The 17,617-nt window shown below is 37.3% G+C and overlaps 1 protein-coding gene across 1 annotated transcript in view; it reads right to left on the bottom strand.

Annotated features, from left to right (window-relative positions):
• Positions 1 to 447: 447 nt before the first annotated feature.
• Asb3 (ankyrin repeat and SOCS box containing 3) overlaps positions 448 to 17,617 on the bottom strand; it is a 97,958-nt gene continuing 80,788 nt past the window's right edge. Inside the window, 2 exon segments of the mRNA XM_047521851.1 lie at positions 448 to 945; positions 948 to 1,109. Coding sequence (XP_047377807.1) covers positions 839 to 945; positions 948 to 1,109 — 269 coding nt within the window. The 3' untranslated portion in view covers positions 448 to 838.

Raw genomic sequence — 17,617 nt, 5'->3', positions numbered from 1 at the left:
CCCATGAGGTGACGATGTCTCATTAACCTAGGATTCTGAGGTCTTTATTTCATGGATGTTTAATAATCTATCCAGACAAGAAGAAGGAAAAATATTATAATATTAATAGAACTGGCTATTACTGTTTCATAGGACTTGATTATGGGACTGAATGCAGTTTGAATATTATATTTGATATTAAGTTACTCAAGAATACACACCTTTCTTTAAAGATGGTACCACATAAATGTCCTTCTCAGTCTCATTAATATTCTACATATGGTAAAATGCTCATTTATCCCTAAACTGATCTAACTATTTTTTTTAACTGAGCATGTCTTGAGGGGATAACAGCAATATGATTGATTTCCTTTAAAACAAATTTTCTCCCTGAGTTTACATGTGAAAAGGCAATGAATATCTATTTTTCATAAATGTGACTGCTTAAAAGATGACAATGCAAAGTGACAAGATAGAAAAACTTTAATAAACATATGAGATATTCAGGCCCAACTAAGATAATTACAACAACAACAATAGATTCAACACCACAGTTGTATATACTTCCAGTGAAGTGTTATGCATTCCATTCTTAGCTCCTAGCACCAGGTAAACATGAATCATAGGTAGAAATAAGCCATGTCTAGCACTAGAAGCAGCATCACAGTTCATTATCAGAATAAAGCAGAAAATGGTCAGGTAAACAAATATTACAACACAAAGTGCACTGGTGATGAACTGCAATAAAGTAGCATCAGTGATGTTCACTATGTGTTTTTACTAAGCCCATTTGTGAACATTCACATTTACTACTGCCCCAAAACCTACCAACCATACAAACAAAAATCATCTTTTGTGCCTATAAATCATAAATACTTTTGCATTCCACAGTTCTTTTGTCTTGATGGCTTCCCATGAGCTGTGCTAAGTTGCTCCCACTCACTTCTCCATCATGAGTGGTTCCAGTTCCAGAATCTCATTCATCCTCAGAACCTCTTCATAGAGCAAATAACTCTGCAGGCTTCTGGGAAGTGGCAGCTGCTGGATAAAACTGTCAGATCGTAAGTGCTCTGGCTTTAGGCTGGACCGAATTTTCAAACGACAAAGATGTGTTAGGGACGGAACAGCAGCTGGAGAGACAAACAAAGCAAGAGGAACAACTTTTTTTCTTTCTTTCTTTCTTTCTTTTTTTCTTTTTGAGGAATGGAGGCACTGAGGATTGAAACCAGGGCCTCACAAATGCTAGGCAAGCATTCTGCCACCAATCTATATCCCCAGCCCTTTTTATTTTGAGACAGGGTTTCACTACACTGCCCAGGCTGGCCTTGACCTTGCAATCCTCCTGCCTCAGCCTCCAGAGTCACTGGGATTACAGATATTCACCACCATGCCTGGCTGAAAAATATTTTTTTGAACAAAAAGATATATCTTTATATTAAGGTAAATGCCTTCTCCCGTGGCCTTCTGGGAAGTAAAGGAGAAGTGATATGTTGCTTAGACATTGAAAGAAGACTGCTTGGGCCAGAATGATCACATAGCCTTATTCAATTTTTTCTGATACAGTCTTCATCTGGTTCCTCTCCCTTCAGTTGGTTGGTCACACATTCAAAGTTGGCATCTAGAGACATAAAATCTAAATCTTCAAATTCTAAATATCTGACAATGCTAGTTGGTACATAAGAAATGATGAACTAACTTTAGAAATGATAGAAGCTCACAGCACAATGCCACTTCCCTTAGTTGGCTTCATTGCAACTGGTCTCTAGGTCTACTACATCAGATGTATGGCTTGCAAAATTTCCTCTTTTTGGCTGTGACATAAAATGTGACAACACTGGCACAAAGAAAAGTGAGATATTCACTGAGTGCCTTCTATGTCACATGCCATTTACTTCACATACACTTTTTATTTTTATTATCCCTTTGAGGGGTGTGTATGTGTATAATTCTTATTTATTTATGTATTCTTTTGGTGCTGGGGACAGAACCCAGGGCCTCATGTGTGCTAAACACACACTATCAGACACTGAGGTATATATTATCATGTTAAAGATAAGAAAACAGAAGTTTAAGAAGAAATTTAAGCAATTCTCTATGTTAGCTTTTTCATCACTGTGACCAAAATACCCAACAAGAACAACTCAGAGGAGGAAAAGTTTATTCTGGCTCATGGTTTCAGAGGTTCAGTCCAGGGGTGGCCAACTCCATTGCTCCAGGTTTAGGATGAGGGACCACATCATGGCAGAAGAGCAACAGCAGAGGAAAGCTGCTTACCATACAGCAGTCAGGAAGCGTAAAGAGAGGAGAAGGCACCAGGAACAAAACATAAATCCCCAAGGTTCACCACTAGTTACCCACCTTTTCCAGTTCACCCCACCTGCCCACAGTTACTACCCAGTTATTCCATTCAAATTATTAATCCCTCAAATGGATCAATCCACTGATTATGTTATAGTTCTCAAAGTCTGATCATTTCACCTTTGACCATCCCTGAATTAACACAGGAGTTTTGGAGGAACACTTCATATCCAAATCACTACACTTTCCAAAGGTCACAGAGCTAGTAAAGGGGCAGAAACAGAATTTAAACTCAGATCTACTTGACTCCAAAGCCCCTGTATGTGAGTGGGTGTTGGCTAAAGCCACAGCAGACAAAGCTAATTAATGGAAAGTTGACTAATAGTTTTTACTTGAAATATGGGAAAACAAGGAAAGGGAGCATTGGAGGAATACACAGAGATACATCAAGAGAGCATGCCCAAACTGCAAACACCAGTTTTTTAAAGGTGTAAGGAGGCTGACTGTGTTCAACTATCAAGCATACTTTTACTTAGTAAGATCAGGAACAGTAACTAGTTAAAGGAAAGTCACTTTAAAGGAGGAAATAAACCATATATACTTTAAACACTGTAATTTAAAAATTTAAACATAAACACATCTATAAAGCATCATCTGTAACCTGCAGTTTCACTTCTTTAAGTTATAGCACTGATTTAAAGATATGTATGAAACAAGGTGAATACATACTCCTTCTATATTTTTACAATATTTTTTGTATTTTTTGGTTGTCTTACCCACATCTAATTCACCATCCATTTCTGTTCTGTGATTATCATTAAGCCAACTGCTATGGTTAGCACCTACAGTACCAGTTACTCAGGAGGCAGAGGTAGGAGGATTGCTTAGCTGAAGAGTTCAAGGCCAGCCTGGGTAATACAGAAAGACCCTATCTCAAAACACAAATAAATAATAATAATAATAAAGGCATTTCACTTTGCCCTAATAGAAACAATAATTCTCTTTTCAACCTCATAATTCAATGGTTGATGTAATCTGTAATAAAATTATTTGAATACAATAATATGCACAAATGCAATAAAAGTTTCAGAAATAAGCATAACACAAATTCTTGGTAATCACACAACTCAGTTGATGGGGACAAAAGTATGTTGGCAGGCTGAGGATATAGCTCAGTAGAGTGTTTGCCTCACATGCAAAAGACCCTGAGTTCAATCCCCAGCACCACACACACAAAAAAAGTACGCTGGCATTCTAGAAAGTAGACTACCAACCTGAAATACTGAGCATGTTATGAGCACAGTCTGATGGGCTTGAGAGAGGAAATGACATGCCTGGCTAATCTACTTTGTGGGTTAAAGTGAGAATGGTTAAGAGAATGTCTACTTAGATTCAATTAGAACCTTCATTCTGTACATTCTTGTTAATGTGGACATTTCTTGCATACCCAGAAGAAAGAGAAAGGATGGCTATGTATCCAGAGGAGAGTTGCCCACTCAGGGATAGGGGATCCTTAATGCTAACTAACCTAACTTCTCTGGTTTGACAGTCTACACTGACTTAAAACTTCTCCGACTGAATGGAAAGAATTCCTCTGGATGCCCCAAAGTCTCCTGCAGAGCCAACAAGTCTTTCCAGGTTATCAGACTACATCGCTGGAGCCCCATCTTCACAGCTTAATGAATCATATGGTTATGCTCATGTGGGTGGAAGCTTGGCCATTTGTGAGCAAACTAAATTGGACCAGCATACATTTGTCAGTGGAAGTTTAAGTAATTTGCCCACATGACACCATATCTCAACAACAAAACAGCTATTGCTAACTAGATCCAAACATTCTAACTCCAAGTCTAAAAGCCCAGAATAATTCTCTACATCTTTTAAACCACTGAAACTACCGTAAGTTTCAGAAGATCTTTCCATTTAATTAAGAAAAAAAAGGCAGATATTGTTTCAGATTTTAAATGCACTATGTTGGTTTTCTTCATGAGAGCATAACAAACCACAGGTCTAATAAAAAAAATACAGGTAAGAACTGTATTCAATTGAACTGAGGGAGACTTTCATCTGTATATTATCAATAGAGGCAATACTATGCCCATCAGTGCCATTCTGGTTTAATATGACAGTGAACAACAAGGTAATTTTATAACCATATATGCAATATGACAAAGCACACAAATCTCCTAGAAAAGATTCAGTGATGCATAGTATTTCTAGATTTGTTGCCACTAGGCTAAAGAAGATGAAGTTATGCCATGAATTTATCATATAAAAAGGCCACAGAAGCTGTAGTTAATTTCCTTGAAACATATTTTCAAGGAAATCTGTTAAAAACATATATGCTGATTTGTTAGACAACTTTCTATAGTTCTTAGATTGTGGTACTGATCACAGCCTAGAAAATGATATCTGAAAACCATGCTACACTTTTAACTCTTTTCTGACCCAATCATTTTCTATTTGATATGTTAAACCCAGTTTATTTATAGATCTACTAGCAGGCAAACAACCTTTAACTTTTTATTTCTATAGAGAATGCTTCAATTCTGTTAATTTTGCTATATGTACTGACAATAATCAAAATAAGCTACATGTTAAATGAAGTTTTATTGAAAGCAAAAGCAGAAGAGGTTGGGCTGTAGTTTAGTGATATAGCACTTGCTTTTGGCATGTGTGAGGTCCTGGGTTCAATCCCCAGCACCACCAAAAAAAAAAAAAAAAAAAAGAATCAAAACTAGACACAATCATTAAAACGAACTTCATAACTCTTAATTAATTTTGTTCATTAATGCCAAGTTACCATAGCACAGAACTACATTGAATGCATCTACTGTATTCTCCACAATCATTCATCACTTGACTGCCCTCACATAATGGTCAAAATCTACCTGAGCTGTTATTTCTTTGGCTCCTTTGTTTTGTTTTCCACATCAAAGGTATTTATTTGACTTCTGGGTCTTCTATTAACATTTATATTTTCATTATTAATATATTTTGTTTGAAGTTGGTTTCCACTCCTTTGTTCTCAGTGTTCTTTATTCACAGTATCTCTCCCCTTCCCCATCACTGATAACAACTAAAATCTCTGGAGGAAATACAAAAGGTATTTCTTTTATATTCTCTACCTGAGAATTCTGAAAAATAAGTAATAGATTGGCAGAGGCAGTCAAAATTTAAAAGAATAACTAGTATAGTGGCAATAAATGGAAAAGGCACTATCCAATAATAAAACCTGTGCCGGAGTTAAGGAGCACTAGTTGTGTGACCTTGGGCAAGTCATTTAAATATTCTGACCTTCCTCTATAAAATGAGTATATGCTTCCTCTATAAAATGAACAAAATGGCACTTTCCTGCATCAAAAGGCTATTACTGAGGTTCAAGTTATAACACACTGGCAAAAGTATTTTCATTGGTTAACTGACTGATTGATTGATTTTGGTTACTGCAGATTAAATCGTGGAGTGCTTTACCACTGAGCTACATCCCCAGCCCTTTTTGTTACGTTTTTGAGACAGGATCTCACTAAATTGCTCAGGCTGGCCTCAAACTCATAATCCTCATCCTCCTTAGTAGCTGGGATTACAGATGTGTCCCAGCACACCCTGTAGCATTTTATAAATTACAAAGTACAAATACAAATCCTAGCACCATCAAGTCTAATGATCTCCAAATGTTTTGACTGCACACCCAATCAGTAAAACGTGTTTGAGAGAAAACCAAGAGTCGAATGTTTTCTTTCATATGTGGAAGCTGGAATAAAATCAGGGAAAAAAGGTGGTTGGAGAGGGGATCAGAAGGAGAGGGGAGTAGAAGGAGAACGAGAGGGAGGAAGGAAGAGAAAGGAGAAGAAACATGGAATGAATTTAACAAAATCTTATTACATTCATATAATATAAAGTTACCAAAGGGAATTCACCTTCATGCATATTTATCAAAAATAAAGGAGTTAAAGGAAGATCTGTAGAGGTAGAGAAGGAAAATAGGGGAGAAGGGAAGAAAATGGAGGGGGATGTATGGTTTTGTCAAAATGAACCCAAATACTAGGTATAATTATACTGCTCTAAAAAAAAGAAATAGGGCCAGGTACAGTGGCACACACCTGTAATCCCAGCGACTTGGGAGGCTGAGTCACAAGTTCAAGGCCAGCCTCAGCAATTTAGCAAAGCCCTCAGCAACTTGGTGAGACCCTGTGTCAAAATAAAAAATTAAAAAGGGCCAGGGTTGTGACTTAGTGGTTAAGCCCTGGGTTCAATCCCAGGTACTGGAAAAAAAAAAATAGGCTGGGAAAAAAGTATTTGAGAACAGAACCCAATGTGTGTTTATTTATTTATACATAAATTACATGCATACTATTAGAGCAACTGTATTTGCACATTAAAGTAAATACAGAATTAAAATAAGCTAAAATGCAATAAGGTGTTTTAAATAACTTCATTTCTTTATTTAAGGTATAAAATCCCTTTAAATATTAATATTTTAACAAAAGCAAAGTGATTGACTAAGTTTTAACTTAATTCTTAGTGGTTTAGCAATTCCAAAATTTAGCCATTCTACATTCAGTTTATTTTGATCCTTGGGCTGTAAAGCCTGCCACAGCTGAAAAAAGTCTTATAAAAGCAGGTAGACCCAAATGATGAAGTGCTGTGGAGAGCCCTCCATATGTAGCAGAAGCTGATTTTGGTTGAGCCATGGGATATGGAGGCCTGATTCCCAGGAAGTGGCAGGCATGAGACTGTTCCAGACAGCCTGAGAGTAAGTGGCCCTGTGTGGGAGCAGCTTACTGTCTGATTGATATGCCAGTTCCCTAAACAAATGGCTTCCCTACCTCCACCTCATCCTGTTCATCACAGAAGCCCCTCCTGTCTTGGTCCCTTTTGCCTGTGTGACTATAAAATAAAAGGAAAGGTGGGCTACTCCATCTTGTTAGAGGCCAGATCTGGTATGGCCCGATTCATCACGCCCCTCCCATTTGAAAAGAGTATTGGCTCTTGTGTGTTTGTTGATTAGATAAGTTTATTGGTAATTAATTGATTTATTGCTGGCATGCCGTTCTCCGGCAGTTATGTGGCTGAAACCCCTGCAAAGTACATTATGGCTTAACTGAACTAAGGGTTCTATTCTATCCCATTTACCTCATGCAAAATCTTTTAATCAAAATTCATCTTGTAATTCTATTGTTCCTGATATCAATCAATTTATAAGTTAATTAGAAAGTTTTACTTCTAAAACTTTTTAGTAAATGAATTCAAAATCCAGGGGAACTGTTTTTAAGTGTGATAACATGAATTTTTTCTAGGTGGCATACCTCATTTTTAGTAAGAAAATCATGTCACCAAAGAAATACCTGCCAGTGCCTATTTCCAAAATCATCTCCACATAGCAAAAATTTCTTTCAGAAAGCAGTTACTTTCTCACCGGTTAAAATGTCACCTTTTCCTTAAATCAACAAAATTTTTACAAATATATATTAGGTTGCATAGTACTGATAGCCACTTATCACCAAGATAAAAAAGGGCAAGAACAGTGGAAGAATTGTATTTTCATAAAAGCAAAGCAGATAGTTCATCTTTATGTCCAAGGACTCTTTCATACATTATGTTCCAAGATAATGAACAAACTTTGGGACGCATAAACTGTAACAGAGATCACTCTCATCTCACTATAAGTACTGAGGATTCACATATTTTAAAGGTCATGTTTTCTTAAATTACCCATGGCAGTATTACTTCATGTAATTCTGGTTTCAACTCTTCCTGTATTAACCTCATTTAATGTTACCTCCATCACCTTATTCTTAGACAAAAGACAGTCGTGGTCATTCTTACCTAACTTTTCCAAAAATCATCTTCCTATTAAGAGAGTCATACTGTTGCAAATACATCTTTGCTGGTATATCTTTCATTAAGTGGCCCTCCTCATGTTGAAACAGAACCTTAACAAACACCTAAGCTGAAATGTGTTATAAATATTATAAATCATCTTCCATCTCAGAATACCACACTTTCTACCTGCAGGATCCCTTCCCCCATCCCTGGCTGGCTTAACTCTTTAACAATACAGTCTATGCTCCTTTAAACAGTATTTGCCAATAAGGAATGCACTTTACTTTGTTCCCACATTATTACAACTAGTTTTACTGTGACAAGAAAAATGTGTATTTTCCCAAAGATATGTGAGTTATTGTCTTTTGCTATTGAATAAGAAAACTCAAAGAGAGGTCTAAGCATTTATCATTATATTTAGTAAATTTTGTAAAAAGTAACTTAAACATTGATTTAAAAAAATCACAGGGTTTAACTTCAAGTTCTGGATGCTGAAATTAGCATCTTGATGATTATGAATTTTTCATTAGCTAATATCTTCAGGCAACTGACACCTTAAGGGCAGGGCTTACTGTTAACATTGGTAAAGGTGAGATCATATTTCAAATACTTTTCTTGGTAATTCTGAAATTCTTGGCAGCTCCAATTATGTGGTAGTTTTTTTATTTTAGGTTTTTTTTCACTGTTTTATTTTTATTGTGCATATTTAAAGTGCAGAACATTTTGTTACACTTATCTTGATGTAGATACTCTTAGTAAAGTACGAACTACAGTTGAGCAAATTAATATATCCATCATCTCATATTTATATATCCTTGTGTGTGTTGAGAGTACCAAAAATCTATTCTGGCAAATATACAATATAAAACACAGTAATATTAACTGTAGTGCTCATGACATACAGTAAGTAGATCTCTAGACTTACTCATTCCACATTACTTTGTACCCTTGATCTATATTCTCCCACTTCCTCCATCACCATCACACTTGTCCCTAGTAACCTACGTGGTTGACATTTTTATTATTTAACATGGCTCATAAAGAACAGGAGGAAGCAGTTCTACAATTATTTTATTGATTCATTTTGCTTGTACTTTTTGTATTATCCACACAAAATACCACTTCTTTGCAGAAATCTAAAGACACTTAATCAACTGGAGGAACTGGTTAAGTTAAAACTAGATAATCACAGGACCACTGATCACATATGAACTACAGTTCCCAAAAGCACAACACATACAGTTGCACAGTCAACCACATGAGCCCTACTTTAGGAAGCTCTGAGCTAACACATGTAAATACACAGGTTCAAGCGCTGGATCATGTGTGTTAATGGGGGGGAAGACAAATATTTAATCATGTAACTATACCCTCACTATCAGATAAAATGAAAGGAAACTTAATCACTGATTAGCAATTACATCTTCCTCCCCCCATCTTTAAGATACCTCTCTGGAGCCTGGAGTATTTGAGGAGTAACTAAAATTATTTAGTTTAAGCATTTTCCTGCATTTATCAAATGAAAAAATGAATCCCGGTCTCAGAATCTCCCCCCAAATTAAAAATCTATGCTTCATTTCCCTAACTTGTTTAGGAAACTACAACACAGAAATCTAGGACACTCAGAGAATAATTAAGCTCAATATTATAAAGAACATTTTAACTCTCTCCAAAGTTTTTCTATAAAATCCTCTGGAATCCCCATTCTACCATCAATACTGTCCTCCCCTCTTGTCCTCATAGAAGTCTAATCCTCCCAGGGAAATTACTTCCTTGACCAATTTCTAAAATAGAATTTTCTCATCTTCCACTCCCTTGTCACTTGCCACAAGGTCTAGGAAATAACTGCAGTGTTCTCATAGTTGTTTTACACCACTTCAGATCCATACTTTTCTGTATTCCAACATGTACCTCTTCCTATCCTTCCAAAGTTTTTCTCCCTTCCTACTTCCTACTGAGGCCTCAGGTACCCTGACTTTTTCCCCAAATAGTCTATTGTGAGAAGCCATCCTTATTTAGCAGAACCAGACTAGGTTGAGACATGGGACGCAGAGGCCTGACTTCTAGGAAATGCCAGGAAGTATGTAGTGCTGCATGGGAGTGGGTGCCTGTCTCCTGGAATTTTCCCCCTAAGAGGATGGCTCCCCTAATTCCACCCTATTCTGTCTATCATAGAAGAAGCTCCTCCCGGTCCTTGCCCCATTTACCTGTGTGTCTATAAATAAAAGAGAGTTGGGCAAGTTGTTGTAAGAGGCCAGAGCTGGTATGGCCAGACCAGTCACGCCCCCTCTCTCATAAAGAGTATTGGCTCTTGTGTGTTTATTGAGTAGATATTTAGGTAATAGAAAAACCACCAACATCCTCCTCCGGCAGTTAACCCTTTCCTCCTCCACGTGGGACGTGGCAGAGAGGACCCCCATAGTCTATGAGGTCCCTTCCTTTCTCAGTTTTTTTCCTATCTGGACTAGATTCCTTGGGTCCATCCCTTCAACTATGTTTTCAATTCCTAATTAGTAACTGCCAGAGCAAGTACTGATTCCTATGTACCTATTCTGACAATCCCCAGGATCAATCTGAACATTTTCTTACTGCCCCTCAACATAGAGAAGGATAAGCCATGCTGGAAAAGAAAGATTACATAACCACATGAACTGCTATCACTTCCGACCTCCACCAGGCTCGCAGAGTTGCTAAGCAAATCTTTTACTGCAACAATTCCAAATCATCAGGTCTCTTATTCAGCTCTCACGTCAATCTTCTTAGCAAAACTTTATCCCTACTTGAGAGTAAACACACAAGATCTTCCAGGCTCTCTTTCTCTGAGAGACAACACATCCTTCCATGATCCCACATCCTTCCCTTTTAGTCACTGCACTAAACATCTACATTCACTTTATTTTTTTAATTCACATAATTTTTTACTTAAAATTCTACTGTAGCTGGGGAGATAGCTCAGCTGGTAGAGTGCTTGCCTCGCTGATACACAGCTGACAGGTTATTAAAGAATTTACTTATTAAGGAATTAATGAATTTAAAGAGCTAGATTTATAAGTGTCTACCTATAGAAATGCTTCTAAATAGACTCTCTTCATTGAATACTTCTGCCTGTGCTCCACATTTGGAACTAAAAGTACAGACTGAATGGTTAGAAGTTCTCAAATGAACAGGCCATCAGAAGCTAAAGCTTCTGTCTAAGCCACTTTTCCATCTTCAATTTAGGTCATTCCACCTGATCATATCAAAACAAATTTAATATTATTCTTTTAATATTATACTCTGTAATTTCCAAACTTACAAAGGAGAGTATGTGGATTAAATGAGATGAACAGTTTTTAGAACTCTTCCACAATAATTCTTCACATTTCCCTGATATGAGGAATAGTTTCTTTAAAAATGAACTGTCATTGGAAGCAAGTAGGTAGAAGCTGAACTCCCACCACTCAGTCTTCAAAAGCTTTTGAACTGAGCTAGAATATCCGGGGTAGTCCCCTTGTCTTCCCTTTAGGTAACACAAAACATCTCATTTGTGGATTTAGACCAAAAAATATTTTTATGATCAGATATGGAGAACGAGAAATATGCCCTCTTGTTTTCAAGGGGTAAGCTCTCAAAAATTAACAAATGGGGCTGGGGTTGTAGCTCAGCTGCAGAACACTTGCCTAGCAATGGTGAGGCACTGGGTTCAATCCTCAGCACCACATAAAATAAATAAATAAAACAAAGATATTGTGTCTATCTACAACTGAAAATATTTTTTAGAAAAAATCAACAAATGTAGGAAACCTGATAAGTGCCTTAACACTGCCAATATACTGGGGAGGGAAGAAATGGCTAGAGGAGTATCTGGAAACATGTAGAAGAGGACATGATTTAGAGCCAAATTTCTAGAAATAAAAGTCAGTAGATTATAAGAGGTAAGAGAACATTGCCAATCAGAGGACCTTAAAGTCATGGAGAATATATTAGCAAATTGTGAGGTGCATATTTGGGGAAACAAGTATTAATATATTAACATTCAGAGTGGATAGGATAGGAAGACACTGCAGGGACAGATTATGAAGGGCTTTCATTCTGAGAGAAATTAGGTTGTTATAATAGATTTTTAAAAAGAGATCTGGTATTTTCAAACTTCTGTTTTATTTAATGGTGATTTGAGAATAATATTAGAAACTGGGCATTTAGAGGAGTACTGAAGCTAAGCATGTCAGAAATGATAACTGCAACAAACAAAAGCCATGGAAGGGACAAAATAAGGATAGTTTTGCAAATTATTTACAAAGTGATACTGACAGTAGATGGTAATCTACATACTGTAAATAGTGTTTTTCCAAGAGGGAAGGACTTCCCCTTCTACCATTGCAATAATTGAGCAGGATCACTAAACTAAGAAGTTACTTTTCTCAACACTACAAGAGACAATGAAGAATATCATCATAAAACAGTCATTTCCTTTATCAAGTTTTTACTTTTAGCATATTCTAACCTCCTAACCTTCCCTTTGTTATAATTCTGTGGACTTTTAAGTGTGCCCCTAAGAAACAAGTCAAAAGAAGATATGTAGTACAGAAAGAATGCCTTATAAAAAGATGAGAATTAAGGTTACTGCCTCTTTCTCTATCTGCATTTATTTATTGGTCTCCCCAAATGAGTTCTGCATCCACTATGGATCTCTATCCAAACAATATGAACCATGTTAAAAAGCATTCTCCCCAGAATCACGTACACCTCAGCGCAGATCACATATATAACTTGGAGAAGAGGTACTGGCTGACATTTCACATCATCTAGTCCTTCTTTACCTAACGAATGGTGGATCCCCAAATGTTCACAATCTCCAGTACATATTATGAGCCATGAGCAAATGGTGTGCTCAGTGGAGGTTTCATCTAGTGCCCCTGGCCTAATCCTGACAAGAACTGTCATATGGAAATCACCCAAAAGGGTCACGGCAAGTGGAAGAGGCAAGAGGAACTCAGCAGCAGGTTCTGGTGCTATCTTTACAACAGCTGTTTTCATGCCTCCTCATCAAGAGATTCAGCTCCCCTTCCCTTTCTAGAATGTTACAGAAGAAGCCTCTTGAAGCACAGATCTCTATAGCTTCCTTTCATCATCTTAAAAACCAGGAAGAAACATAAGCAAAACGAGAGCTCTCATGATGGGCCAGTTCTTCAAATTATAGATAGTTATTTCAATTTCTAAGGTTCTAAGCTCTGCAACTAAGGCCTACCAAGATGGACTGGTCATCAAGAAAAAGACAGGCATACCTCATTTTCAAATCAAGGACCATGAACTCTGCCTTAACCCCTTAACAATCTTCCACACCTGGCACCAACACCCTTCTCACAGCCATGGTTTTTATGCCTTTATAAAAAGTTGATCTTTTAACAATACAGGTTTAAACTGCACAGGTTCACTTATACATGAATTTTTTTTTTTTGAGATTTTCAACAATTTGAAAAACAATGTGACCTAACTAAAAATATCAAAAAATCAAGAAAAGGTTATTATACAAATGCCTAAAATGACTCTTATTATTTAATATAAAATATAAATACACATAAAATATATACAAATTCATTATATAAAGCCAAAATGTACTGAAACTGTGGCACACAGATCACATGTAGCTCCATTCTCAGTTGAAAAAAAATACAAACTTAAAGATGCACTATTAAACCATATCTGCAAAAAATTCATAGTAGTACATGAACTACTAAGTAATTTCATGTTCACCTGTTCTTGCTAGTGCCATGAGCTCATATGTTGCAAGTTTTCCTAAACACAACTTGTGAATCTAATATCTCCCTATAACTGCATACTGCCTTATAAAAGAAATCTCTCAGTGTTCACACAAATTTTTCACAGTATATAATACATATAATGTACAAAATATATGTTAATCTACTGTTTATGTTATTGGTAAGGATTCTGGTCAACAGCAGGTTATTAGTAGTTAAATTTGGGAGAGTCAAGTTATACATGGAGTTCAGTTAGCGGTGTTGGAGCAGAGGGTGAACCAACCGCTGCTGGTGGTCTAGATACCAATCAGGCCAGGAGAAGTCACAGCTGCAGCAGTCAGTCAGTCCCTCACCATCACCACAACCAGAGGCCAAATCCCAGCTCTTGCCTTCAGCAGGGCAGACACCGTGCTCAGCACCATGGACAGTGGCACAGGGAGTTGCAGGGCTGGGGTTCACAGTGGCTCTGCTGGCAGGGGCATGGTAACCAGAACAAAGGATTTGGGAACAGTAAAATGTTTCAACATAAGAAACAAGATATGGATGATTTCAACAGGAATGCTAACAAAAAAAAGATGCATAAAGAATAAGCCCAGGAGAAATATCTTCATGGTATAGAAGTTGGAGACTGTAGATTTTGATGTTTGTGAAGGAGAAAAGTGTGTGAAGACAGAAAATGTTACAGGTCCTGGTGGAATTCCAATTCAAGGCAGCAAACATGCAACAGAACAAAACTATGGAAGATGTTATCCGTGCTATACTGTGGGTCCTCCACACAATTACCAGCAGAATTACCAGAAAAAATGAGAATGGAGGAAAGAATGAGGGATCAGAGGTTCGCAAAGGCCAGGCCCAACAATACTGACCCTACCTCAGAAGTTTCCCACCTTACTACTAGAGAGACGCTGTGGGCATCTACCACAGTATTCCAAACCCTTCCGTGCAAGGGAAAATGATGAAGGGTGCTGAAAACCAGAGAGCAGAACAAGGTAGAAGAGTGAGACAGAATATGTACGGGAGTTACCACTATTCCATCGGTGCCTCCTCACCAAAGACAGCCTAAAGAGGCCAGCAATGTAAAGGATAAGAAAAATCAAGGAAATGGGACTCAAGTTCAATGGCCAGCTCAGTACTTCTCCAACTTCAATTACCTGACAGACACCCAAAAAATTCTAACCCCCCAAGAAGATGAAAAGACCAAAGCAACCAATTCAGCAGCTGAGAATTCATCCACTCTGAAATCTGAGCAGGGTGGGGCTGAGCAAATGTCAGCTTACCACCTTCACCATCATGTGCAATCCAATAAGAAGAAATGAGTATGAAATTTCAGCAATAAGAAATAAACAAGAGATTGGTGCTAAAGATTAAATGCTTGCTTTGTGCTCATTGACTAGATAACTACAGCTATAAATTATCTATGCAGCATGGGGCTTTCATTATTTTTACCTAAAGACATCTCTTTCTGGTATTAACAAATATGTGTTTTGTTTGTTAGTTTTGAAAGCCTGTTTTCTTTCAACATAACTTTAAACATTTTAAAACTGTTTGTATCTGAAGTTAGATTTTTAAGACTTTCATTTTTTTAAATTTATTTTTATTGTAAACAAATGGGATACATGTTGTTTCTGTTTGTATATGGAGTAACAGCATACCATTTGCGTAATCATACATTCACAAAGGGTAATGAGGTTTTGATTCATTCTGTTATTTTTTCCTTCCCCCCCCACCCCTCCCACCCCTCTTTTCCCTCTACACAGTCCCTCCTTCCTCCATTCTTGCCCCCCTCCCACCCCCCATTATGTGTCATCATCCGCTTATCAGTGAGATCATTCCTCTTTTGGATTTTTGAGATTGGCTTACCTCACTTAGCATTATATTCTCCAATTTCATCCATTTGCCTGCAAATGCCATAATTTTATTATTCTATAATACTCAGCTATAAAGCTGAGTAATATTCCATTGTATATATATACCACAGTTTCTTTAGCCATTCATCAATTGAAGGACATCTAGGTTGGTTCCACAGTCTGGCTATTGTGAATTGAGCAGCTATGAACACTGATGTGGCTATATCTCTGTATTATGCTGATTCTAAGTCCTTTGGGTACAGACCGAGGAGTGGGATAGCTGGGTCAAATGGTGGTTCCATTCCGAGTTTTCTAAGGAATCTCCACACTACTTTCCAGAGTGGCTGCACTAATTTGCAGCCCCACCAGCAATGTATGAGTGTACCTTTTCCCCCACATCCTCGCCAACACCTATTGTTGCTTGTATTCTTGATAATCGCCATTCTAATTGGGGTGAAAGGGAGTCTTAGTGTAGTTTTGATTTACATTTCTCCTATTACTAAAGATGGTGAACATTTTTTAATGTTTGTTGATTGCTTGTAGATCTTCTTCTGTGAAGCGTCTGTTCATATCCTTAGCCCATTTGTTGATTGGGTTATTTGTATTCTTGGTGTAGAGTTTTTTGAGTTCTTTATAGATTCTGGAAATTAGTGCTCTATCTGAAGTATGAGTGGCAAAGATATTCTCCCACTCTGTAGGCTCTCTCTTCACATTGCTGATAGTTTCCTTTGCTGAGAGAAAGCTATTTAGTTTGAATCTGTCCCAGTTACTGATTCTTGCTTTTATTTCTTGTGCTATGGGAGGAAGCTAAGTTAAGGAAGTCTGATCCTAAGCCAACAAGTTGAAGATTTGGACCTACTTTTTCTTCTATAAGATGCAGGATCTCTGGTCTGATTTCAAGGTCCTTGATCCATTGTGAGTTGATTTTTGTGCAGGGTGAGAGATAGGGGTTTGGTTTCATTCTGTTGCATATGGACTTTCAGTTTTCCCAGCACCATTTGTTGAAGAGGCTATCTTTTCTCCATTGCATATTTTTGGCACCTTTGTCTAGTATTAGAAAATTGTATTTATTTGGGTTTGTGTCCGTGTCCTCTATTCTGTACCATTGATCTACCTGTCTATTTTGGTACCAATACCATGCCATTTGTTACTATTGCTTTGTAGTACAGTTGAAGTTCTGGTATTGCGATACCCCCTGTTTCATTCTTCCTGCTAAGGATTGCTTTAGTTATTCTGGGTTTCTTATTCTTCCAGATGAATTTCACGATTGCTTGCTCTATTTCTGCAAGGTACGTCATTGGGATTTTACTTGGAATTGCATTGAATCTGTATAGCACTTTTGGTAGTATGGCCATTTTGACAATATTAATTCTGCCTATCCAAGAACATGGGAGATCTTTCCATCTTCTAAGGTCTTCCTCAATTTCTTTCTTCAATGTTTTGTAGTTTTCATTTAGAGATCTTTTACCTCTTTGGTTAGATTGATTCCCAAGTATTTTATTTTTTTTGAGGCTATTGCAAATGGAGTTGTTTTCCTCATTTCCCTTTCAACTGTTTCGTCGCTTGCGTACAAAAATGCTTTAGATTTATACATGTTGATTTTTTAGCCTGCTATTTTGCTGAATTCATCGATGAGGTCTAGAAATTTTCTGGCGGAGGTTTTTGGATCCTCTAAATATGGAATCATGTCATCAGCAAATAGTGACAGTTTAAGTTCTTCTTTTCCTATTCATATCCCTTTAATTTCTTTGGTCTGCCTAATTGCTCTGGCTAGTTTTGAGGGCAATGTTGAATAGAAGTGGTGAAAGAGGACATCCCTGTCTTGTTCCCGTTTTTAAAGGGAATGGTTTCAGTTTTTCTTCATTAAGAATGATGTTGGCCATGGGCTTAGCATAAATAGCCTTTACAATGTTCAGGTATGTTCCTACT

The sequence above is a fragment of the Sciurus carolinensis genome, chromosome 13 (assembly GCF_902686445.1).
Source record: "Sciurus carolinensis chromosome 13, mSciCar1.2, whole genome shotgun sequence".
Taxonomy (NCBI): Eukaryota; Metazoa; Chordata; class Mammalia; order Rodentia; family Sciuridae; genus Sciurus; species Sciurus carolinensis.
Note: the sequence above shows the minus strand (reverse complement) of the source record. Positions and strands in the feature narration are given on the sequence as shown.